Raw genomic sequence first — 27,709 nt, forward strand, 5'->3', positions numbered from 1 at the left:
TCTTATCATAATTAGATAGCTCTTTCTTTTTTTCATGCTAAATAATCCATTAGTGCATATACCACTCTACTATCATCTATTAAAGGGCACCTTCATTTCTTCCAAGTTTTGCCAATCAATGGCCTTGTGTAGATTTTTTGTATGCACATCAGTTGTAACTCCTCTAGATAGATTCTAATAAGTACAACTGCTGGACCATATGGTAAGGGTGTGTTCAGTTTTCAGTGAAACCACTCATTTTTCATTTTGCTTACTGTATAAAGTGACTAGATCACTCTTCATTCCCATCACCAATGAATGGCATTTCCTATTGTTCCACACTTATCAGATTTGATACTGCCAGTGTTCTGGATCTTGGCCATTCTAATAGGTGTGGCATCTCACTAAGGAAGACTGATATTATTATAACAAAGACGAGACTAGGGATGTAGCTCCATAGTATAACACTTGCCCAGCATCCATGAGGTTTGTTCTCTAGCACTAACTGGCAACCAACCAACCTTAGGAACTACAACAGAAAAGACATAGATGCATACATATGAACAAGTAGCATGTCTTCCTACAAATGTAGTATCAAGAGCTAACTTTCTATACAACAGAAACGATGAGTGGGCATAAAGAGATTTTCATGAGAGAAACTTTCATTTGATGAGAAACTTGTCCTTGTTATAAAACCATGATGCCATCACAGAGCTACCATTAACAGGATGCACAATATAACAAGCTTAGCCCATCCATATCCATTCTGCCTTCTGTTTTAGTCAATATTTGAGATCTAATCTTGCTATTATAGCCTAAGAGGAACTGGAACTCCAGATCTTCCTATTTCATCTTTTTTTTTAAGATTTATTTATTTATTATTAGACACCATTCTGCCTGCATATGAGCCCGCACATTGGAAAAGGGCACCACATCTCACTATAGATGGTTATGAGACACCATGTGGTTGCTGGGAATTGAACTCAGGACCTTTGGAAGAACAGCCAGTGTTCTTAACCTCTGAGCCATCTCTCCAGCCCCCTTCCCACTTCATCTTAAGTGCTTGAATTATAGAGCCTTGTCTGTTTTATTTAATTTTCTTACACAAATTTGATTACATATAAACTGCTCTGTGAGGTGGGAAGGTTTACCAAAACCAAGGAGAGAAAGGTAGAGGAGAAAAGCTTACAGTTGTGCAAGTGTGAGAAACAGCCCCCTAAAGTAATAAATTACAACAATTTTCTTAAGTATTATTGCCATTGTCTCAGAAACTAATTTCCATTTTTCTTCTCTTAAAAAAAGTCCTAAATGGAGAGGAGGGCCCCACCTCCTGCAGTGTCCCATCTCCTCCAGCAACGATGATCACATCTGTGCTTTCCATCAATTCCAGGAGCTTCTTGGCTTGTCCTTCGTAATCTGTCTGAAAGATGAAAGAAGGTTTTGGTAAATTTGTTATTGCAGGACCACAAGTTCAAAGTATGGAAAGGTAGGATATGCTCTTTAGTTTTATATTGACTTTCTTAATTTTACATTGTTGACAGACATAAAAATTCTATGAAAGCAATTAGGTATGGATTTTCATAGTTTTATACTTTCTAAGCCAGAAATGGCTTCAGAAACTATCTATTCAGCACCTTACTCTAAAAATAAAATTCAAGCCCAATAATTTGTCTTAATTCTACAGCTAGGCAGCCAAAGGACTCTTTTACAGTCCAGTGTGGCTTCTATTACATTGTGTACACTCTGCTTTTCATCTGAAGGCAAGAAGGCAAGTGCATATGCAAATAAGGAAATAGATGTAATGAAAAGAGCACAGATTCCAGAGCCCAAGAGACCTACAGTAAATCTCAGCCCTGCTACTTTTTAGCTGAGTGGCCTTAAACTCACTGGATCTTAATTTCCTTATCAATGAATTTCCATGTATCAAGGGAAGGATAATCATGGCTACCTGTACTATTGCTACACAGCAGAATTTAAAACAGCTACAAAAGTAAGTGTTTGCAGCTGGTATTGTGCTACCACAATGGAGATTATTATTGTTTTGCATAAAACAATACTTTTGGGCACAAAAAAAATATGCAGGTGTGTTTGGAAGACCTCACAGTGAAGCACTCTAACCTTCCCATTTCTACTGAGAACATTTGATCTCAGATACATGTATGCACTCAAATGTACAGTTTAGCCATTATGCACACCCTGAAGACAAATGCTAAAACCCTAAAGGGCACAAAGCTAGCGATATAAAAATACTACTATCTCCGGTTCAAAATACACTAGACACACTACCATGCAGAGACCAAATCCTTAAATATCAGATGGGCTAAAACACCTGAACAATTTGAAATATCTGCTCTTTGTTCCCTATCCCTGCATAAAACTATTAAAAATCCATGGAAGTTATTTTGTTACTCACAGGAAGACCCTCAAACATAAAGTATGTGCTATAAAGATGGCTTTGAAATAGGAACTGGTCACCAAATAGGCCAACAAATGGTTTATAGGTCATAAACATAACATGATATTCAGTAATTGATACAAATTACTTTTAGGCACACACAGAACACACACATACAGAACATATTCAATCTAGATCCAAAGACAAATCGGAAAAATTACAAAATACAGGAGCTGCACCCATGTGAGCCTGTGCGCCACACACCCATCTGGGCCTGTGCTGAAATGAAAAGCTTACCTTCCTCTTAGAGGGTAAGAGGAAAGAATACATCAGAAGTGGTGGTCTTGTGTGAATAAAGACTCTAGAGTCAGTCTCACCTTGATGACAGTCACATCCATACCAGATAGGTGTAAAATTGGTGCAGCATTTTTTTCAAAGAGACTTCTGGCTTTGCTGTAGACAAAGGAAAAAAAAAGCAATATTTTAAGACACATTCTCAGGCTGAGAATAAAAACTTTAACCATGTACCCTAGAAAATACAGACTTTCCTATTTGTTCAAGTATAGGAAGTTCAACAGTGAGTTACCATAGATAGAAAAATAGTTTGTTCCTTGTCTCATATAATCAGTTTATATACATCTGGGATGCTACATTCTATAGACAAACAATGAACAGGAGATAGAGCGCCACTCAAAATAACAAAGCTTGATCCACTGAGAATTCCGAATGCCATATACAGCAGTGGAGCAGATAGAGCAAGACAGAAAGCAGGGCTTGTCTGAAGAGCTCTCACTCTCACAGCATATGTGTCTGTTTTACTGGAACTTACTTCTATTCTACTAACAGGAGTAGAGGTACTAACTATAACATTATTCACATGGCCCAGGGGAAAAAAACAGATTTATTTAATCCTTTACTAATCAGCACGATCTTCTAGAAGAAGACACATCATTTTTTAATGCTTAAAACACTACAGGTCATTCCAAATCTTTAAATCTGTAAAGATAGCTCAAAAGTCTTTTTCATGACAGCTGAATTTTTGCTAGGAAAGGGAAAGTCAAAGGTATTTATAAGCATAGATGACTAACGAGGATAATTAATGAGAAGCTGGTTGACATCTCCCAAGCCCAGAAGCCTGTTGCTGTTCCTTTAGCACTTTACTTATCTGTCAATCAGCAATCTTTTCAACACATGGTGAGGATAGCTTTCAAAACTATCTTTAGGACTAGATATGACGCTTACAAAGATACCAGTTCTTATTAATTCTTGATTCCTCCAACTTCTAGGCTATTTCAAAGGTACTTACTAAGTACCTCATGAATTAGAGTACTAATAATGAGTGAATAAATCTCCAAATGTAGACAGGTAAATGCTGAGGAAAGACAAAACAACATGACTGTGATGCTCTACAATCAGAGAAATCATTAAGCAACCTTTGGATGGGTTTGTGGATTTCTCATAAACATCATTCCATAAGTACACTCCTGTTCAATTCAGGTCAAGATTCAAGAACCCTCTAGGGATCAAAGGCAGAAATAGCAAATCGTCTCTCCACACAAATGGCAGAGTTGAAATAAAAAAACTAGTCAGCCTGTCCTTTACCCTGGTATTTACGACTATCCCACCTAGCTCACGTACACCCATACACACAAAATGAAAACAGTATTAAAACATCTAACTTCTATACACATATTCACTTAGCTCTCTGTCTAAAACAGGTTCCTTAAAAACAAATGATCCATGCTTCATCTTTCTTAAGGATATTTATACGAGAAATACAAAGGCAACTAATGACGACTACTTAAGAGTTGAGCACAGAAAAAATTCACCATCTTCACTGAAAAGCTAGAGCCACTAAATGGCAACAAAACAAACATTCCTTGTTGTGAACTTAAGAGAGAAACTGAAAAGATTGCACAAAATTTCACAAAAACCATCAGCCCTAATTGAGAATACAAGCAAGTTAAATATTTGCCACCTTCTCTTGTACTTGACTAATTACTAGAATCAGTATGAAAAGCTACATGGAAACAAATTCCCTTTCCCCCTCACCATTTCTGCACTCTAACCCAGAGATAAAGGGTGAATCTAGGGACGTTGCAAGGGATGCTCCCACTGCTGGAATGATCAGAACAGAACTGCTGGGAGTGGTCAGATCTGTTTCCTAAAAGCAAAACTCTGACGAGGTCTGAAGCTGCCATGTCATCTGCCATAACACATGTGTACCTCCTGTGAGTTTAAGACAATCTGAACATTTGCTGTTCATTCACTACATGATGCCACAGGTTCAGGAAATCTCTAAAATAAAGCAAAAAGACTTTTCTTCAGATTGACAAACAATTGCTGCCAGTAAGAAATACATTATTTATTACATAATTAAGGGTGCAATAGCACCAGGCCTGAATAAAAACTTTATGTACTTACGGCAATTTCTAGACTCAGGAACTACACAAGATAATTACTTCTTTAATGTATTATTTATTAACACTAAACACATAGCTATCTTATTTCTTAAGGTTCTATTGAAGTTTTAAACCAGTCCTACATAATGAGATAGCTGTAAAATAAATTATACATTTTGTGTTAGCACATGGCCACGATGAAAAAAATGGGGCCATTAAATAGTAAAAGCTTTAAAACCAAAGGTGCTGGGGAGTTTCAGAATCTCCGTGTCCTAGATGCATGCAGGGATCCACCTGGTTATAGGAGGTCACCTATGGCAGCACTTTAACCTTTCTTTAGACAAAGTACTGCAAACAAGTATCCGCTTTACTTTTAGAAGGCTAAATGGGCTATGATGTCTCAGTGATGGTTAAGGCTAGCTGAACAAGCTCAGGACTTGGGAGTTCAGATCCCCCAAACCCACATAAGTGCCCAAGGGTGTGACAGCCAGCTGAGCCTCTGAGACAGGGACAGGGGATCTCCACAGGAAGCTGGTTAGGGACAGCAGCCATACTGACAAGCTCTGAGTTTGACTCAGAGACCTCACCTCAATGAATAAACTGGAAGAGCAATTGAAGATCAGCCTCAGACCTTTATATGCTTGTGCACACATGTGCTCAGACATACACACTCATATGGAATAGGAAAAAAAAACCTTTTAGTACAAGCAGTTATATGTAAAATGTAAGAACCACCTTAATTTCTAAAAAATTAAGTTATGAATATAAAAACAATGTGGGCTAGGGAAAAAAAACAAAACAGCAGCAAAAAAAACCCAAAACAACAAAAAACCCTACAACCAAGTATACCTTAGAAGCAAGAACTTACAATAGTTGATTATAATGTAAGGAAACGGCCAAAACTTTTTCACCAGAAATTAAAGATTTCTAAATGATAAGCACACAAAATAGCTACTTTTAAAGAAGGGTAAAAGGGTACTTGTAAGAATTCTTGGGAAAAATAGGAGTACAAAGTAGAGAATGTTCTGAACTCAGCTAGATACTAGCAACACACTCATAAGCACCATTGCATTTAATACAAAAGATATCCAAATTCTATATGGTGATTCTCAAGGTGTGTATTTTGGTTTTGTGTCCATTTTGTTGTTTAGTTTTATAGTTGAGTAAACTGAGGATTTAGGAGGCTAAGTAACTCAGAATATTCTAGAAGCAGAAGCAGAAAAATACACAGATACACACTGAGCTCTCCACTGCTCACCAGGCCACAGTGACTGAGGTACTGGGTGTCCTGGTTGTGTTGTTTAAGGGCTTAACAGTATTGTTTATTACTGATATGAAAATTGGTGTGTTTACAGATAAGTAGCCTTAACCAAGTCCAGCAAACTTCTATTAAGCAAGGTTAACCTGCATAATCTGTAGGCATAATTTATAGAAGGGGTTAATATACCTTTCATTGTGAAGTCATGCTCAAGCTTCCCCAAAAGATCCCACAGAAACTGCTTCTTGGGATCCCTGCTTCTTTTTGCTCCAGACAACAGAGCCTGAACACTTAAAATCTGGCCCCAATTACTCATTATTGATCATGTGACTTCAACTTTATATCATCCTACCTAATATATATTCACCAATTACTCAAACCTCAGGAAGCACAATTGATCTAGACATTGGAAACAAGAATCATTTTTCCCCTCTTCAATTCTTTCATTCTATTTTTCAAAAGTAAATTTAACCACCTAACACTGTAAACTTTTTTTCTGCTTATGGCTTTTTTTTTTCCACACTCATGGTAGTTTTGGGTTCCTCCACACCCTCTCCTTGCCTTCACAGTACCCCTCTATTTCAGTGTGACACAATGGGTACAATCAACTAACCAACAAATACACCATTTCTAGCTAAAGCCCAGCTATTCTTCACACTTGATTCCCCACAATCCCTTCATACAACAGTTACTGAAGATAAGTCATTCTTATTCCTAGGTATGCTCCATAGGCCACATCCTCGTTTGGTAATAGTGAACATTACCATCCGAGACCAGGTGCAGGTTCCCTTCTCTGGAAAGAATACACTGTCCTCCTGAGTCCACAGTGCTCTAGGTCACCGCTGCACAACTTTGTCTATAGTGACAGCCGAACACAGTTATGCAAAGCAGAACAACCATTCCCAGGAGGACCACTCCCAAGCTGATACAAATCCTTGGTGTTTATTGAACAGCAATTTATGGCAAGGTTATTTCATAGTAACTGTTACTTCCACTTTGAGCATGACTACCATGGCTGCACAGTATTGGTCCCACTCATTCTAGTCCTACAGTCTAACCACCTGCCTCTGTGGAGACTTTGTCTTTTGCCTTTAGAAAAACTATAAGTCACAAACTGAAATACCCTTTGCAAGCTGCAGGATTGAGGAAGACTGTGGCTTTCTTCACTTGTGCATTGGGAGGAATGAGCTGGTTGCCAAACACCTAAAAAGAAAAAAGAAAGAAAGAAAGAAAGAAAAAAACAGCTTTCAAGTAAATGCTTTTTTCACTAGCGATCACATACATTTTTTTCAACCCAAAGACTTCCAGCCAAAGAACAAAAGCTCAGTCATGATCTCTATAACAGAACTCTCATAAGCAAAATGACAAAAGTGTGCTGTTATTCAATGACAATAAGCCCACTTTTACGTAAGGATAAAAACTCACTCCACTGACCCGTGGTAGGACCTTTTCTCTGAAAATATTGCTGACTTTATTACAAGTATACAACCTACAAAGCCACAGGCTATGAGAAGAGGAATTTAACCCATATGCCTTCAGTTTTCATGCTACAATCCTTTCTCCTTCAGTTCATTACTAAAATGTACTCCAGAGGAATCTATGTTACCAGCTTATTTTCACATCTTATACACAGAAGAAACCCATTACTCAAACCTTTTCTACTCTATTGGCTCCAAGGCTGAAATGGAATCAAGAGGTAAAAGATTAAATGTGAAGATTCAAACTGGCAGCAGAATGGGAGCTACTACTGTAGACTGGAGAAGACAGTTGATGAAAAGAATAATGATAGAAAAACAATAAAAGGGCAAAAACTTCAGGTCTTGGGTGTTAAAAAGCAAATCTAAGCTATGGCAGCAGAATTCTAGAAAAGAAGTATAAAGTAAAGATTAGAGAAAAATGTTATATAATAAAAATATTGTATTAAATAACTCATTCTAAATCTGCCCACCTTCCTGATTGTCCATTAGAGGTCCGTTCTACATCTTGCTTCTGAATAAACAACCCTCTGAGCTGGGGGAATTGTTCAGTGGGTAAATAAAAAGTGCTTGTTGTGCAAGCCTTAGAAATTGAGTTGAGATCCCCAGCACCCAGGTAAAAAGCTAAGAGTGTCAGTGTATGCCTATGATCCCAGTGTTGGGAGATCCTGGGCGCTACCTTGCCAGCCAGTCTAGCTGAAACAGCAAGCTCCAAGTTCAGTAAGAGACACTGTCTCAAAAAATAAGGTAGAAAAAGCTCTTGAGGATGGCATGCCAATGCTAACCTCTGGCCTCCATACACACCTGCACAGACAAGTGCGCGCGCACACACGCGCACACACACACACACACGCACGCACGCACGCACGCACGCACATCGTTTCCCAAATACTTCAAAAAGATTTTTTTTTTATAAAAACTACCTGTCCATTTTCTTTATAAAAACTACCTGTCCTGTTCTCATTGTATTCTTAGATACTGGCATTTTCCTGCTAAATCTCTAAATATCATAATTTGTTCAGTTCCAATCCATGCCATTCTAGAATGAACTAACTAACCTAGCTGTGGTGGTCTGAATGAAGATGGCTCCCATAGACTCATAGGGAGTGCCATTATTGGAGGTGTGGTTTTGTTGGAGTAGGTGTGGCCTTGTTGGAGGAAGTGTGTTACTGAGGGGTGGGCTTTGAGGTTTCAGATGTTCAAGCCTGGCCCAGTGTGGCACTGTCTTGTTGCTTTTTGCTGATTTGGATGTAGAACTATTAGCCACCTCCTTATGACCATGTCTACCTGCATGTGATTATGATAATAGACTAAATGGCTGACCTGTAAGCCAGTTCCAATTAAATGCCTCCCTTTATAAGAGTTGTTATAGTCATGGTTTCTCTTCACAGCATTAGAAACCTTAACCAAAACAGAAGTTTGTACCAGGAGTAGGGTATTGCTGTGACAGGCTTGACAATGGTTTTGCCTGGAAGAATATGGGACACTTTGGGACTTTGGACTAGAAAAGTGACTGGACATTTTCCATGGGGCTTAATGGGCCATACCAGTAGGAGCATGGAAGACAGTGGTACTAAGGGTGGTTTGAACTGTGAGAACCCAGCTCAAAAGGTTTCAGAAGAAAAGAAAAGGACATTTCCAAACAACTTGGCATCAACTGTGTTGTATGGCTATTAGTGGCTCATCTTATGCAGACATTAATGAAAAGAAGCAAGCTGAGCAAATAAAAATACAAAATGTACTGTTGGAGGAAAAATGGAGTATGAGGAAGTATAAACGGATTAAACAAAAGTGTGATACTGAGTAGAATAAAGGTAGTGGTGGCCTTAGAGGAAGACACCACGCAGCTAAGCTTCCAATTAATGAAAAGGAATTAAAAGAAAAGCTTAGGGCCAGGTGCACACATCTTTAATCCCAGCACTAAGGAGGCAATGGCAGGCAGATTTCAGAATTCAAGGCCAGCCTGGTCTACAGAGGGAGTTCCAGGACAGCCACAGTTAGGCAGTGAAAGAAACTATCAAAAACAGAAAGCTAGTAAAAGTTTATTTGAACAAGGGGACATGTTCTAACCCCAGCAAGCAGCAGAACTTTGCAACTTCAGCCATGTGGTCCTGAGTTTTGAGTCAAGGATACAAGAAAGAAGTTACAAAATCTCCCTCTGTAACTAAGGAAAGCCATTTTAGCCAGGCATAGACATGTCCCTTCATGGAGGCCCAGAGAGGCCATTGTGTAAAACTGTAAAGGTGAAGCCTGAACTGCCTGGAAAGACCCCAAGATGTTGGAGATGCCAGAGCCATAAGATACCTGCCAAGAAGAGCTATTAAGAGTGAATGGAACCAGCCCAAGACAAAGAAGTGTGTTGTAGTCAACAAAGCTGAAAAGAGTTGGAGATCTGAAGAGTAATTTGATACCAGACATGGAGATGCAGAGTTTGGAATTTGCCCAGCTGGTTTTCAGTCTTGCTTTAGCCCAGTATTTCCTCTCTATGCTCCCCTTTCCTCCCTTTTGGAATGGTAATGTATATCCTGTGCCACTCTATGTTAGAAGTATGTGATCTGCTTTTTTCTTTTTTTCATTTTGATTTTACAGGAGGTTATAGTTAAGAGACTGCCAGGAGTATAGAGACTTTGAATTGTGGATTTTTAAACATGGTTGAGACTATGATAGAATATAGGACCTTTTGACGTTGGACTAACTGCTTTTTTGCATTAGGTTATGGCTATAAGCCTATGGGGGCCAGGAAGTGGAATATGGTGTTCTGAATAAAAATGGTCCCCACAGACTAATAGAAAGTGACATTATTGGAGGTGTGGCTTTGTTGGAGTAGGTGTGGCTTTATTGGAGGAAATGTGTCACTAGAGAGTGGGCTTTGACGTTTCAGATGCTCAAGGTTTCAGATGCACGCAGGCCCAATGTGGCATTCCCTTGCTGCTGTCTGCCGATTTGGATGAACTCTCAGCTACCTCTCCAGTACCATGTCTGCCTGCATGCTGCTAAGTTTCCAGCCAGCCATGATGACAATGTGCTAAACCTCTGAATCTGTAAGCCAGCCCCAATTAAATGTCTTCCTTTATAAGAGTTGTGGTCATGGTGTCTCTTCTCAGCAATAGAAATCTACTAGTAGAAACTCTAATAAGAGACAACCCACCAGTCAAACAAATGCCAGATCTATAGCAGTAGACTGTCCCTTCTTGTCCTCATTTCTTAGTCCCTATAATTCCTAACCATACTTGTAAATTCAAGTCTCATCTATAATGGATTAAGAAGTTTATAAAAGTTGTGTTGAGTTTACATGATATTTTTAAGCACTCAATAATTTAGACTGTAAGAAGAACACAGGAAAAGCAGAGAAAAGCAGAAAATCAATCCACCTTTAGTCACATTAAAGGAGCTAAACATGTGCAGAGGAGTGAAAGAATAGAACAGTAAGGAGGTCAGTATGTGGTGAAGTACCTAACAAGACCTTGTTCCTGGGAAAGTAAGAGGAGGTGGAATTCAGGATGAACAGATGCAGGGGATTCACCTTAAGTAAGAGGTGGTGTATCAGCACCTGGAATTCAACATTAAGGTTTACTGGTAACTACCTTGATTTGATCATTAAGCATTGCATATATGTACCAGAGTATCATACTGAGACTTATAAGAGAGGATAAATATTGTGCAAATTAAAAATAATCCAAAAGCTTATTTTTGAGAGAGGGCCTCACAGAATAGCTCAGGCTGGTCTGAAGCTCCTGCCTCGGCTTCCTGGAAGCTGGAACTATGGGTGTGAACCATCATGTCGATCTTTAAAATAAATTTTAAAGTTTCTTTAAATTAATTTTAAATAACTTGATGCTATACTAGCTAGTACATGAGTGCAATTATAAAATTAAATTCATAAAGCATATTTAGAACCAAAGAAGGATTTATTAATAGTACCTATTGTTATTATCATCTATGAAAACACTTCAGAAATAAACGTTTGACACCATTTCTACTAAATGTGTTTTCTTTGCCATTTTAACCTTTATACATCTCTTTAGCCATTTCTGACATCATAAGCTTAAATGGCATGTAACAAAAAGATACTGAGTCATGGAAGTCCATCTGCAGGGCACAAATTACAAATAGAAAAGATAGCAAAGCCAGGGTCTTAAATCTGAAAGGATTTGCAATTCAACTATCATCACCACAGCCAGATGAACTGATGCTTAAGCGGGATCTCATGGAACTGGATGGCAGGGCAACGCTATGAATCAGCTATGTTAGGAAGATGGGCTTTAAATGTCGGAGTCAACAATTTTAATAAGATTTGACTTTCAGAGGTAACATCTGCTCTAAACCAGCATCCCTGGGGGCTATTCCATCAGGAATGATTCAGGATTTAGCCAGATCTTCAAGGCTAACTGCAAACACATGCCAATTCCTAGCTCTTCAGCCAGTCAGATTATGTGTTCTTGGGAGTGATCCAGAAGTAAACAAGTCTAACATGGTGGGCGTCAGAACTGTTCTTGACCAGATGGCTAACTTCCACCCATTCTACTCAGAGTTGGCTAACGGCCTGATCCATCTGGAAGTGGGGGAAAAATAGCCAAACTGCACTGATGCAAGACCCCATGTAAGTAAGTCCCTGGAGAAGCTGTGTCTCCTGCACCATGGAGATAAGGGGCAATCTAATTTTATCACAGGAAATGGCATTACCTGAGCTTCTTGACAGGCTGCTCTTCTTAGCAGGTTATCACTGTCAAAGGAAACAAAAGAGACCCAGCATTAACATTCTTAGAGATTAAGACCCAAACAGAATTGATGGGTTAAAAAAAAAAGTACCTTAAGTGAAGATTTCTTAAAGACCTGATACCAAATCAGGAGCACATTCAGGAAATACATTCTCTGAGTGAAAGCTTGTGTTAGCTATTTCCACATTCCGGTAGGCAGAACAATGCCCTAGACGCCTGAACTCCTACAGCCTAATTTCCAGAACCTGAAGATCTGTGACTCCACATGGCAACAAGGAAATGCAGATTAATTTAGGGCTTCAAGATAGTGATGGCATCCTGCATTGCTCACTAGGTCTTTCAAGCTGAGCAGCTTTTTCTGGCCTTGGTCTGGGAGGGTGATCACTTGCTGGCTTTAAAGATGGAAGGGGTTGTGAGCCCAGGAACACTGACATCGTGGTTCCTCCCCTCAGAGCCTCCAGAAGGAATGGCAAGCCTTGTCAACCCCTGGACTTTGGCTCATAAAATGGTTAGATAAATATTGATGGTATGTTAAACTCTAAGTTATTAGGCAACAGTAGAAAACTAATATACGTGTCTTGAATTTTTCTTATTCAATGGACATTACTTGGGTCATTTGCCAAAGCTAAATTTGATATTTAGCTGCTTCTGCTACCATTCTGAGACTCCTATTTTTCTTAATATCACTATCTGTATATCTATATCTAATATACCATAAATGGAAATAAGAAGTAAAAGTTTGGCTTCCAAATATGAAAACATTATATCAGAATGCAATCGTATGTTTAACATAAAGGTCTCCAAGATGTAAGAGCACATTAAATGGTGCATAGTGCCTGCAAAGACCAGTCTTCAAACCTGAGTTTGCACTTACACACTTGGTTTTGTTAAGAAAATAACAGAAGAAAAGAATTTTAAAAGAAAAAGGGGTTGCTTTACATATATTCCTTGACCACCTTTATAACACTGGAGACCTGGATCTGGCATTTTGAGAGTTATTTCAAGACTCATACTGAAAATTAAGGATGAGAGAGGATAAAAATAATCTATATATGTTTGTCACAGCTGTTGCCTGTAGCCTGTCTTCCACAGTCAAGCAACACAAAATGGTAAACAGCCTGAAAGCTAGGAACAATGTCCCAGGAAAATTATAATGGCTCCAGTACCTCAAAAGCACACATTAATAGATTTGAGGGGCACTGATCTGTTATGAGGTCTGCTCCACAGGTGGTCCTGACAACCAAGTTCAGGCTACACTAGCTGTGTTACTCTGCACAGCTGCCCAGGTGGCAGGGGACTTGTGCAACCTTCTCCCCTATCCCATCCAACTCTGTTTTTCTCCCTGCATCCCTCCATCAAATGCCCCTAGAGAACCATTCCAACATTAGCAATTCAAACACATACACTACAGGGTACAAACTTAATTTTTAAAAATCACACAGTGATAAGCCTTTGCAGTTTACTTGGTATTTCACACCTATTTCCATATAGACACTCTGGAATGGTGAAACAGTGAATTCCCAGGCATCACTGGGCACAGAGTGTTACCAGGTTTTTAGTGGCAATAATGACACAGTCACTAAAGCTTCCTGGACTGCATAAACCACCATCTGCTTCCAAGTAACCCCGGTAATCCTGCTTCTAGTCTTCACACCTGGATTCTCCCAAACTCGTGTTTTTGATGTTTTTCCGATAGGCCGGTTTCCCATTGCTCCCAGCGTTTATCCGCTGACCTCCTTATGTACTGTCTATGCTCTATGTCCTCTCTCTATAAACAGGACAGACTCCTCTATCTTTGTTCATGTCTGCCCACCTCTGCTTCTTTCCAGGGTCCAACCACTATGCTTGACAGACCACCAGAGGGCACTGGCTCTTCTGGGGTCGTGAGCAGGGAACTCACCTTGCTTTGTTTCAACCATTATTCCCAGGCACTAGCTAACAAGAACTACCCTAGTGTGTACAAGAACATACCAGTGTTTACAAGAGCACACGGCAGTGCGTCGGATTATTTCCCCCCAAATACTTCGTTGCGACACATATTTTGATAATTAACCAGTGAGAAATATTTTAAGATTGTATGTCTCATGTTTTTTATAAAAATCTGCTTGATTTTTCAGAATGCTCTTCAAAATCAAAAGAATTTTAATCTAATGTGCAAAATGGAATACTACAGGAAAGCCAGAATATGCACTGACTTAGATCGTACAAAAACAAAATCTAAATATAATCATAGTTAACTCTAATATCTAAATCACATAAACTATCTTGATCTTCCTCTCAGAACCAGGATGTCTGTAAAAGACAAATACATTCTCAAAGAAAAAAAAAGAGTCCTTGCACTAAGATAGACAGTCTCTCAGTATCCTACAGACACTGGATCCAGGACAGCCCTATCCTACCACAGATACCCAAATCACTACTCTGAACATTTCATACAAGATAAAAGCTTATATAAACAGTGCAGTATATTGTTCAGACACAGACAAGCAAAAAAATACATACATATTCCATGTAGATTTAATTTTTTTCGGAATACTTTATCTGCAATTGGTTCAGTCCACAAATGCCAAGCCTACAGGTAGCTATAGTCACCTATATTCTGATGATCTAAAGCAAACTCTAAAAACTACTTCAAAAATTTCCAAAAATTGTTTCAGAAATATAATTTTGCTAGAACTAACAAGAAAATAACTATGTGACAAAAAAACAAAGCGATTGTGATGAGCCAGATACTGTAGCACCTCTGGATGAAAAGTGATAGCTATAGCTGTAGAGAGGACTGTGGATCGCACAGACCATCTCTCCTAACCTCCTTCCCCCAACTAGTGGCTATATCCCATCCTCCAACTCCAGCAGGCACCCCCGATAAAGCACTATCACCCTCACAACTCATTAGACATGGAGAAGTCTAACTGGTACCTAGATAGAGCCCTCACCCCTACATTCTAGTCTCTTTAGTACTGGAAAATGCTCTGCAGGCTATAGAAAAAGAAACATGGATGCTAACCCAGCCACAAAACCTCTGACCTGCAATTTGTCCTGATTACATAATACACTAGGGCAATGGTGGCACAGAACTGGTGGGAGTAGCCAACCACTGTATGATTTGACTTAAGGCCCACTCCACAAGAAGGAACTCACACTACAACACTACTTGGGTAACCAAGAAGCAGAAACTAGATAATCCAGAGACCTACAGTAAAACCAAATGTGACTGTTCTTAAAAAAAAAAAAAAATCAATAGAATGATTCCTAATCATATTCTACTATATTCATAGATCAGTGCCTTATTTAGTCATTATCAGAGAGGCTTTCTCCAGCAACATATGGGAACAGATGCAGAGACCCACAGCCAGACATTAGGCAGAAAAAGAGTCTAAACTGGAGGTCTCCATCAAATCCCACCCCTCAGAACTCAGAGAATCCTGCAAAAGAGGAGGAAGAAAGCGTGGATGGAGGACACCAAGAGATCATGACTCTCTGAATTAACTAAGCAAGGTGCAAATGAGCTCACAGAGACTGAATCAGAAAGCACAGGGCTTACATGGATCTACCCCAAGTTCTCTACATGTATATATGATAGCTATTAGGTTAGCACTTTTATGGGACTCCTAGCTGTGAGAATAAGTTGGTCTCTGACTCTTTTGTCTACTCTTGAGACTCTCTTCCTCCTATTTGGTTGTTGTGTCCAACTTCGATATGAAAGTTTTTGCTTCATCTTATTATGCTTTGTTTTGTCATGTGTGGTGTTATCTCTTAGAAGCCTATGCTTTTCTAATGAGAGACAAAAATGGAGTGGATCCAGAAGCGACTGAAGGTGGGGAGTAACTGGGAAGAGTAGAGGGACAGAAAACTATAATCAGGATATATTGTATGAGAAAGGAATCTATTTTTAAAATTTTAAAAATGTAAAGAAAGAAAGAAGACAGAAAAAGTGAGGTGATAACTGAGGAAAGGGTTAAGTTTTCCTTATTTCCCATCATTCCCTTTGATGTTGCTTTTACACTTCATGTTTTGCTTCTCCTAAAAGGTACTGGAGGTCAGACCTCCAAGAATTCAGTTGTTTTATCTCTCCTCAGATATTATGGTTTAAATGTTTCAGACACCCAGTCCCCAGGTTATGGTGCTGTTTGGAAAGCCATAGTACCTTAGGAGGTAGTGCCTAGCTGACTGAGGGGTCACTATGGAGTCAGTAAGGAAAGAGATCCTGTCCTTGGTTCCAGCCTGCACCCTCTTGCCTTCTGCTCCATCACCACATGCTCCCTCTATCAAGCCTTCCCCAGTATGATGGGCTGTAATCCACAAAAAAAAAAAAAAAAAAAAAAAAAAAAAAACAGTGAATTGAAGTAAGATTTCTGTCCACTGTTGTATGTTGCTTCTGTCCATTTTGGTCATAGTATTAAGAGCAACTAATACAAATTTGGAGAAAAAAATTAAAAAAAAAAAAATACAAACCACCCCTGCCTTTACCCTACCATACATGGAACTGTTCATCTTGTCTTCCCTTCTGGATTATGAGCTTCTTTAATAAGGGATAATTTGCTGGCATTTTCTCCTGTACAATCCACAGCACTGACTCCTGTAGATAGTGAATACTTGTTAATAAATAAGTGGCAAATGTTTGAACAGGAAAATTGACTCAGTATTCAGAAGGCACACTTCATCCTTGAAGGCAAACTGAAGGTTATTCTTATATGAGTACCTGGCAATCCTGAACCAGCACATCATCTGAGACAGCTCTCCAGTATAGTCAAGGGCAGGCATGAAAAAATCTATACTGTCATGGGAACGCTGCCAGGTCAGAAGGACCTCAGGCTGTGTGAATATATACATGCAGAAGAGGATGCAATTGGTACTCTTAAAAACCAAAGCAAAGAGTTCCTTTCTGTATACCATGAAGCCTGAGAACATTCCAGTGTCAGAAAAATCCAGATATCTAAAGAATCATGAGTCTGAATGTGAGCCCGAGACCTAGCTACCAAACACAGAAAACTGACTGTACATCAACTGGCAGCCTATGTTCTTTCTATACAGCCAAGAAGCCTATGGGGCACTAATGGCAAATACAATTTACAAGTGGTAGTCATATCAAGAAGGGTCCCTGAATACCTATTCAGAGCACAAATGGAAGCTCTTTGACAGAAAGAAATTAGAAGCTTCTGGATTAGAAAAAAGGAAGAAAACATATCTGCTGATGTTGTTGCCTGAGGCTTTAAAAGAATATGAACTTGCCTGCTACTACAGGTAACAGGATGCTCTCAATTTATTCCAAGCCATAAATGCTTTATTTATTACTTTAGGACTACAAAATAAGATAAGTTGTTACTTCAATAACAGCTTTGCATGAAGAGAAGAATTACACTGATCCATCCTATTTCCCAAAAAAGATATTTCCTACTACAGTTAGAGGCAAATTGTTCAGCAATTTCTACCACCAGTTTTCCCTTGGTGCATACAAACACTATCTTTGCTTTGCACAAAATAGATTTAAAGTTTAGATGTTTACAGCAACCACAGCGACTTACTCAGGCTTCCTAAAATAATTAGTCATCACATTGCCAGGGGCTATGCTCACTGGTTGTCCATGGAAAAGGAGGAATAGAAAAACAAATGACAACAAAGCTAAAAGTGAAAAGAGAATGACTACTTTTTTTCAGCTTTTTCCAATTACACATTTCAACCTCTTTTTCATATTCCAGACTCTCTCCCAAAGAGATAAAGACTGCTGCAGGTACCCCTATTTCACATGAGAAAACAGTGGCCACCTCACTTTTGCCTAAGAGACAGATAGACCTTTGACCCAGCAGAGGGAAGTGCATCCTACTGAAAAGAATATTGAATCTTTCCTTCCTAAAGAATGTCCAGTTATTTTAGGACTAAAGGAAAAAGTCAGTGTGACAGGTTAGAACACTAAGGCGACAATCCAAATACTAAAGATTCTTGAAAGGCTATGGGGCCCTCCACTCTAGTATTTCTGTCTTTACAGACATCACCTTTTCTTGTTCCTGGGCCTCCCTATGATGGACACCAAGGAAATGTGTATCTTCTCAACTCTCTCTCACACAAAAATAATAAAGAAATCTTTACATCTCTAAAGTCCTGAAGTTGTATAAAGGAAGAAAATATTGTTGCTCTATACTAAGTGGCAACTCTCTTCATTTCAATGCCATAAAAGGTATATAAGAGAAAACAAAGAGCCACATAGGCAACAGCTGGCATCAAAACCTATCACAGTCATACTGCTGAATGAAAGTGGATAAAGAACAAGAAAGTTAACCAACTACAAGCAGAAGTGTAGGCAAGTATGAGGCAGTCTCCTGTGCTAGTGAGGTACAGTAATTTGTACAGCCTCCTATACTAGTAAGGTATTCAGTAACTTTTTAGTTGGTGGCTTAATTCAACAATGGAAGGGACATTTAAAAATAATAATATATACAAAGTAAATAAACTGTAATTAATATAAAAAATAAAATAATAATAATAATATAAAGCAAGGCAAATGCACTTACCAACAATTATTATTTGCTAAGCCAGGAGCAAGAGAAGAGAAACAAAGTGATAAAAAAAATTTTTTTCAGAGAATAAGGTGAATTTAATAGGGACACAGGAAATGAGGAACAAGCCAGCAGGAAGGTATTAAAAAATAAACTAAAAACATTTCCAACACGCTTTGCCAAAATGTGTAAACCCACTTACTGAATGAGATTTGTGATTCAACCCAGAGTTTCACTGTCAAAACATAGATTACTGAATACTGATAGCAATGCTTAGGTCTACAATCCTGCTTTTACTATCTTTGTTTCTTTGCCAAAACAGAAAAGGTAAACAGAAGCCAGAGCAAATAAATACTTTTGTAAAAGGTGTACAACCCTAAGCCCTAGTTCCAAGAAACCTAAAATGTTAAGGTTAAAAGAAAATGACTTAGCCCATTGCCTTACGATCCTTCCATACATCCCAACTGCCATCAATCAAATGGTATACCACCCCACTGGTAACATAATTCACTACATCGGTGAATCTCAGTTTGTTAATGGCATTCAAAGAAAACAAATAGAAGCCGGACCTCAGTCTCTAACCCCAAAAGACTCAGGATTGTTCACAACCCTTCATGGTCCTAGAACTGACCTAGTGAGGAAAGCTCTGGCCTGGGACATGCACACTGTCAGAAGGTGACTGGAGGCTTAGCACTAGGACTGAATACCATGCTTCTCAGCACACTGTGCTTTCCTCCAACACCCTACTGCTTTCTACAGATGTTTTCAGCAACAGCAGAGCCCAGTCCACTGTTCATCAGTCACCCACTTCACACTCGCTCACTGCACTGGTACGACAGTACTATTATAGTCTTACTTTTTGCAGGCGGGCTTAGGAAAAAGCCCACAAATCTACCCCAACCTTTTAATGATTCAGTAGTATTTATCCGGCAAAGACTTGCCCTCTACCCAAGAGAGGAAGGCCTGCACTCTAACAAAATCCAAAGCTGCTCTAAATAGCTCTAATTTGGTGCCTATTCTTTTATACTCTGAAATAAGAAACCCCCAAACCACCTTTCCCAAGTCTTATTATCAGATCACAGATACTTGTCTATACTTGTGCAGATAAGCTATTACTTGTGAATTCTTCAAGTATCTCCTGGTCTCTCCTGTTTCTTCCTCACATCTTGTTCCCCTTCCAGCTCAGAATAAGAAATTATTTAACAAAAGATTGCATCCTTGAGGGGTCTCTCTCATGACTGAGCTGTACTGTGAGATTGCTTTGTAGGACTTTAACTAGAAGACAGCTCTACAGTCTATGCTTCCCAAATACCTACCCATTGACAGAGAGAAATGGAAGTGGAAACATCTTTATCCTGCAAGCCTTTTCTTTCCTTAGAATAGGAAATTATTCTACTTTCGCTCTTTTATTCTATACTCAGGTCCTCACAAGATTCCAATGTTTCTCCCGACCACAAAGTCCTCAGAAGATACCAATGTTTCTTCCTACTGCATTGTTCTGATATTCAGGAAAGCACAAGTAAAAGGACTGAGTTCTCTACACTTTAGATACAGCCTCTATATCTAACTGGTGGCTACATTTCTGCTGAGGTCTTTATTGTACCACCATTGGGGGATGCTTCAGCTGCCGTCTTTTTCTCTCTAGCTTTTCTTTTATGTTTCTACTCCTAATTCATTTTTAATTAATACATTTATTTGTGTATGTATGTATATGTGTGGCGACTATCCCACAGCAGTGTGTAGAGGTCAGAGGACAATGTCGGGAGTCAGTTTTCTCTTGGTAGGTCCTAGGAATCAAACTCACGTTGTCAGTCCTGGCAGGAAACACCTTTATCCCCTGAGCCATCTTGGTGGCTTCTAATTCTAAGAAGACATTCTTCATGGTTCATTTACTTCTATATTTTCTTCCATCTATACATTTTTATCCATTTAAACATCTTATTCCAGATTTCTTTTTCCATAAAAATGTATCATTTACTTTACTAGATAACCAAAAAACACTAGCTCTCTGGGTTCCAGTGACCATTACTATACATTGGCAAATGTCATTGTAAAGGAATATATTCTGAGTTTCAGTTATGTGCAAGGTACTCAAATCTAGAGGAAAAGAGAAGACAAACTATTACACAGAGATCATTAGGGTACTCAAGAACATACAGGCTGAGAGAAAACCTCCCTTCTCTACCAACCTACCAAATTCTCTATAAACACCACACATGAGATGATACTCACTGTGGGCTCAAAGCTCAAGGACAGATCTGGACAACTTCTGACCTGAAAACACAAAGTTCAGAGCTACTAACATCAGTATTAAGCTGTTTTGAAACATGACACATTTGAAATGTCAGTCACTACCTAGAGAAGCGCGGCTTTCAGCATTCAGCTATGATTATTTCTGTACAGGCCTTAGAACAAGTAAAACCACTACATAAAAATTTCCCCAATTATGTGAAGCCAGAAAGACAAAATATAACTTAAATATATTTTCTGTCTTTCATCTTAGCACCTCCCTTAGAAACAGGAAAGTACAGACACCGATTTTTTAAGGAAGAAATCTGTTTTCCACATAATCTAACAAAAGGAATTGAAAAGAAAGGGAATATAATTAAACTTCATTGTATTTTAAAGTTAAAAAAAATGGTTTCCTTATTCCCTATCAAATCTGGGCTGACAAGCATGTTATTTAATTGCCCACAAACGAGCTTCTTTAAATAGCACCCATTAAAACCCCAATTTCAGCATCAGCCTGTGCACAGGGATAGAGGGTGGGGTGGTGCAGAATGAACTTTGAAATGACTAAAAAGCAAAACAAACTGCTTTATCAAAGTTTCAACAAAATCTGAAACAAAGAGAAGCTAGGAAGAGGAATAAACCTCCTACCATCAGCACTGTTAAGGCAGCTGCTGCAGTGGAGGAAGCCAGATCCCAAACAACTGTCTGCAGAGTCAGAGGCTGCTCTAAAGGGATAGTAGGATAAAGCATGAGCTTTCAGATATCCGGATACTGGGACCCAAAGCCCAAGATACTCCTGAAGCCATAATCTCCACCAACTATATATATATATATATATATATATATATATATATATATATATATATATGTATGTATATCAAGTCTACTCAAGTGCAGCTCATGCATAATTTACCCTTGGCAGCTAACATTCCCCTTGCCTATCCCTGTCAGGGCCTCAAACTCAGTGGGCCTAAAATAGAATATAATACATCTTCCTTGAACCAGTGCTCCTTGGTGACTTTCTTCTTTCTGCATCACCAGTTATACCTAAGTCTTGAAGCCATAAAATGATTTCTCCAATGTTCACCTCCTCAGCCAAACACCCAGTCAATCACCTTGCAATAACAACAGCTAGCATCTGCAGAGAGCTAAATTTAAGCACAGCGTTAAGGCAGTTGACCCACACCTCCTCATTCAGTCTTTGCAACTCACCTGCCAAACACATATAATTATCCCTCATGTGGGGATGAGGAGACCGGGCTCAGAGTTAAGTGGTTTAAATCACCTGACAGGGCCATGAAGGTGACAGGTAGCAGAATTGAAGCTAGAGATGCCTACATGCCTTCAGTGCTGTATTAGTCATGGCACCACAGCTCCACATCTGCCCATTTGTTTTCCTTTTCTTATGCAACCCTCTATTTCAGGCCTTTAGTAGCTTTGCGGTCAACTTCTGAAATGTTCCCTGCACAGGAGGCTAGAATGTTACCTTGTTCATATATTCTTCTTCCCTTAAGATCTTTTTTTAATTTTTTTTAGTATTATCATTTTCCCCCTAAGATCTTTACTGCTACTCAAACACGGGTCTCCTGCCTGTAAAGCCTGCCACAACCTGGCTTTCCCACCGTACAGTGAAAACATGCCACTCCAGCCACATTCTGTACCAGTCTCCAAAAAGTCTTCAAGGTCCAACTCAAATGACATCTTTCTTAGATTTTGCCTCATGAGGGAAAACCCAAGAGAAGAAGTGTTGTTTCTGTGAATGTTCTTTGTACCAAGTGCTATTCTAAGAAAAGTCTGTATGCCAACCCATAGAGATGGGTACTACTACAGTCTGCTACCTCCAGTCACTGGCCGAGAAACCAAACATGGACAGGTGAAGTTTCCCAGGGCTTCACTGCTTGTGATTGTTTAAAGGAGAATGGCCCCTTTAGGCTCATATATTTGAATGTTTGGTTCCCAGTTGGTGGGCTGTCTAGAAAGGATTAAGAGGTACAGACTCATTGGAGGGGGTGGGCTTTGAAGTTTCAAAGAGCCCATGCCATTGCCAGTCCTTTCAAATCAGATGTAAAGCTCTCTGCTACTTCTCCAGTGTCATGTGTGCCTGCCACCACACTCCCCACCACGATGGTCATGGACTAAATCTTTGAAACTGTAAGCAAGCCCCAATCAAATGCTTTCTTTAATAAGCTGCCTTGGTTTTAGAATCTGTTCACAGCACCAGACCAGTAACTGAGACATTGTTGATAATGATGTTCAAGTCCACACTGCTGGGCTTACCTTAACTACACTACTGTAGGGGCCTCTGAGAAGTGATCCTTCTTTTTCAACAGCTTGGCAATTGCACCCAAATCCCCTGATCTCTCACACACAACATCAGTGTTACATTTTTTTCATTGCCCTATTTCTTCATCCACCCGTAGCTATTAATCTCATGCTACTATGCTACTATGAGACTAATAAGCATTTCACCAAACTATTAGGAAAATAAAGCAATGTCATAAATACTGAGAGCTGAGACTCACACCCAGCCACACTGATTGTTAGCTATTATCATTAAGGTCTATAAATTGAATGGCAATGAACAAACCCTGAAGACAACCTCATAATCATTGGTTAGGAAGGCCAAATGTACATGTGGTCATGATTGGTGTTACAAGACGTGAGAAAAAAAAATCCGCAATATTAATAAAAACCTATGCTCTCTGGGCCCAGGACCATGGCTCCAACATCATATTTGCTTTGCAAGCTTAACAAGGGACTGAAGGTGACTAATGAGATTTTTTTAAATCTGCAGGAATTCTAGCCAACTTGAGATGGTAGAAATTCTCTTGAAATAAGTGAAAGGGGGTCTTGGATCACAGGCAAGGGCTGGTGGTAGAACTAGTGCCAGAAGCCTGGAGCCAAAGGCATTAACTGAGAAGTGGGGGACCAGAAAGAAGCAGGATTAAAGCCATCATTAATTGCTAAGCTAAAAGGGTTGAAAAGTAGTGCCAGCACTTAATGACCAAAACAGTGAGACAGACGAAAGACAGAATAAGCAAGGACAAGGTCTCAGTGATAACAGAATATCAGTTCAAGACAGATTATCAGGAGTTCAGCTATGTCTTGTTCTTCTTAATGGTTTGTGCCTTGTTGTTCTTAAGTTAGGCTGTGAGTAATTTAAGGTTTATTTTATATTTATTATATGTGTAAGTGTGAGTACCTACATATATGTATGTGCCAGAAGATCCTCCTTGAAATGGAGTTACAGGGGATTGTGAGAAACTATGTGGTGCTGGAAAACAAACTCAAGTCCTCTGTAAGAGCAGCAAGTACTCTAAAATGGAGACCTATCTCTTTAGCCCCTACATTAAACTTAAAACTATACTTTTTCTAATAGTCACATTTCACATGAAAGATGGGCTCAGATCTTATTCAATCATCTGGCAGGTCCTTGTCTTCCTACCCCCTGGATATCTCTCACATCATTCATTGCCCAGATACCAACAGAACTTTAAGTCTCCAAGTACTGAACAGTTATTACATGAAATTACTCAGCACACTTAGTGAACTCATGTCTAGAATACACTAAGCTAGAGTTTTGCTGTTATCTTATTCAATCTTTAATGACCCAATGAGATACCACTATGCCCATTCCACAGTTGAAGAACATAAAGCTCTAGGAGCCCAAGGTCACACTGTTAGGATGTCTTATTGCTGTTTGACTCCAGTGACAAGTTTCATACTACTCTGTGTCCTTTCTTCTGCTACTTTTTAATCAGCAGGCTCTTTGCTATTAAAAGGCTAGAAAAGTATGAAAGGCTACTGCAGGTAAACCGCTGACATGATGAACTAGCAGCCTGGAACATAATCTTCCCCAGGGATCCCAGAAGGCTCAGTAAGAGCAGTTGGAGAGGAATGAGCAATACTTAAACTCTCTTTACTCTCAGCACACAGGGTCATTTCCTCCTCTTCAATTGCTCTCACAGAGCTGAGCTGAGAGCCATCCCTGCTGCTCCTGCCAACTACAGCAGCCTTCAGCAGGAAAATTATATAGCAGAAATCTTTAAAAAAAAGAAAAAAAAAAGACTTTCTTCTTTGAAGGGAGAAGAGAGAAAATGGAAGAAATTCTCAAAAGAGAAGAAATCTATAAGTACTATAAACAAGGGAATAAAGCGTACAAATAAATGCGATATCAAAAGATTAATAAGAGGAGGCAATAAAAAATGGGACAGATAAAATGTCATATCAAAATATGTCTTTTTTCTTCCAGACCTGCTATGAATGCCCCTTCACCTCTTCTATTTTCACGTAGTGTCAATAGAAGATGAATGTCTGAAGAAATACAATGTTCCCAGAATCTCTCTCTCTTACCTGCAAACAGCCAAGTGGCTGAGGATCACTTACAAAATATGCCAAGTATGTATGGGGTCTGGAGGACACCAGAATGAAAGACAAACAAACCAAAAGCCAGCCTGAAAGTAACTAAAGAAGACCAAAGACAACTGAATGCAGGAAGGAAAGACTGAAAAGTACTCACTCAATTAAGAGGCTATTTATGACTTTGTCAGGAGAATGCTCAATCAAATGATGGAATATAAACCAAATTTTACTAACGTGGTTTTAAAATGGCAGAAAGGGTTGAGAGGAAACCATTAAAAACTGGCATAAATGAAAAGACAGGCAGAGCAGTAAACAAATGGAATTGTCACTTGAGTGAAGACATGTTTAAGTTTAGACAATTGTGATCAACAAAGAAGAAGCAGAAGTCTAAGATCAAGGACATAAATGAAGATGTAGATGATAACAGGAAGGTACAAAGGAGGGGCAGAATGACTGGCCTTGGGCAGCAGGATGGTTGTCTCATCCACTGAAGGAAAGAACACAAAAGTGTGTGTGTGAATAACTGTGTTGTGGTCTTTAATTTTCTTTAAAATGGGAGTTAAGGTTGTCTCAGTATAGAGAAGGCAGAGGATGAAACAGAAATTCATGAATATTTCAAGATACATTTGTGAACAATGGAAGAGGAACCTGACTATAGATGGAGTACATTACTTGTTTTAGAGGGATTCAGCAGCCTAGATGTGTGAGTTCCAAAGGGGCCAAAGGAGTTGTTGCTTTGCTTCTTACTCTCTCCTTTCATCTGCTCCTGTGCTTCCTCCCCAATAAACAAAATGTGCATTGTGTCCTTCTGATGTGCACGGGCTTGGGACAATATTGTGCAAGACAAAGTCTATACAGTAGTATGATAAAAGAAGACACAGCAGATCAAATCATCACAATAGCAGTGAGTGCTTTTACGTGTGTGCATGTGTGTGTGTACACATTTGTATGGGTGTGCTCCCCTGTGTAGATACTTGCAGAGGGCAAAGGCTGATGTTGAGTGTCTTCCTCTATCATTCTACACCTTCTTTTTTGGAAACAGGGTCTCTCAGTGAACCTGGAACTCACAGTTTTGACTAGACTGGCTGGCCAGTAAGCTTCAGAAATTGTCTTTTCTCCACAAATCCAAAGATGGGGTTATAGGTGCACACTGGCATACATAACTAACCCCTATGTGGGTGTCAGAGATCCCAAATCAGATCCTCGTGTTTGCACAGTAAGCACTTTACGCATTAAGCCATCTCACTGGCCCCACAAGCAATGAGTATTTTATATACGAAGATTTCATAGCATTATGGAGAAAATGTAGGAAGACTGCCTAATCTAGATCACAGAGGTAAGATCTCGTTGAAAAGATAGTATTTAAGACTTGGAGAAACTTAAGTTGCTCAGAAAAGAATACCATATGCAAAAGCCCTTTCAGGATTCTTATGTTTCTCCAAAACATCACTTGACTGAAGACCTGAAGGCCAAATGCTAAAATGTAGAATACAGCAAGGTTAGGGATATATGCAAATGAGATCAAGTTCATGCATTGCAGGTAAAAATTTGGGATTTGAGTCGAAAAGCAACAGCAGTCTTCACTTGAAAAACAACAGCATGGCAATGGTGTGCAAAACAGAAACAGTCAAAAAGCTGGGAAGCTAATAAGAATCCATACAAGGAGGGCGCTACAGATGAAGATGGTGACAGTGAGGCAGACAAAAGAAACAGAACACATTAGGAGATTCTAAAATAATTGAGAATCTATGTACAAGATATGAGAAATGTGGATAAGAAGGAACAGAAGATATCCAAATATCTAGCAAAGTAAAATGGATCCTGAGTATAGCCAATAACTGAGGAGCAGGTCAAGCAGGATTTTTGTTTTTAGGATGCTGAGTCAGAGAAACCTAGAAAGCATCCTAAGATTAATATTTGTAGGGTTACTTTTCTATTGCTGTGATAAAACACCATGACCAATGCAACTTATAAAAAGAAAGGTTAAAGTGGACTAATGCTTCCAGAGTTTCAGAGTCCATGGTGGCAGAGCAAAGGCATGGGGCAGAAAGAAGCTGAGGGCTTATACCCTGACCCACAAGTAGGAAGCAGAAAGCAAAGTAGGAATGGCATGAGTCTTTTAAACTTCAAAGCTCACCCTTAGTGGCATATTTCCTCCAGCAAGGCCACACCTCCCACACAGTACCACCAACTGAAGATCCAGTGTTCAAATACCACAAGACTATGCCACTCAAGACTATCTCGTTCTAGCCAAAGTAGCACTGGAACATACATTTAAGACTGGGTCTCAGAAGACGTCTTTACAGAGACAAACAAAAACCTGGGACTGGACACCTAGAGTTGTAACAGAAGACAGTATGTACAGGTGAGATCATTCGGGGAAGAGTATGACAA

The 27,709-nt window shown here is 39.3% G+C and overlaps 1 protein-coding gene across 4 annotated transcripts in view; it reads right to left on the reverse strand.

Moving 5' to 3' along the window:
- The window catches only part of Agk (acylglycerol kinase), a 72,406-nt gene that overhangs the window by 37,538 nt on the left and 7,159 nt on the right, over positions 1-27,709 (reverse strand). For all 4 annotated transcript variants that reach the window (XM_021661356.2, XM_060380133.1, XM_021661355.2 and 1 more), the window contains 4 exons: positions 12,193-12,232; positions 7,158-7,237; positions 2,752-2,827; positions 1,307-1,399 (listed from right to left, as the gene is read on the reverse strand). In XM_021661356.2, coding sequence (XP_021517031.1) covers positions 1,307-1,399; positions 2,752-2,827; positions 7,158-7,237; positions 12,193-12,232 — 289 coding nt within the window. The remainder of the gene's footprint in view (positions 1-1,306; positions 1,400-2,751; positions 2,828-7,157; positions 7,238-12,192; positions 12,233-27,709) is intronic.

This window comes from Meriones unguiculatus, chromosome 3, assembly GCF_030254825.1.
Source record: "Meriones unguiculatus strain TT.TT164.6M chromosome 3, Bangor_MerUng_6.1, whole genome shotgun sequence".
Classification (NCBI taxonomy): Eukaryota; Metazoa; Chordata; class Mammalia; order Rodentia; family Muridae; genus Meriones; species Meriones unguiculatus.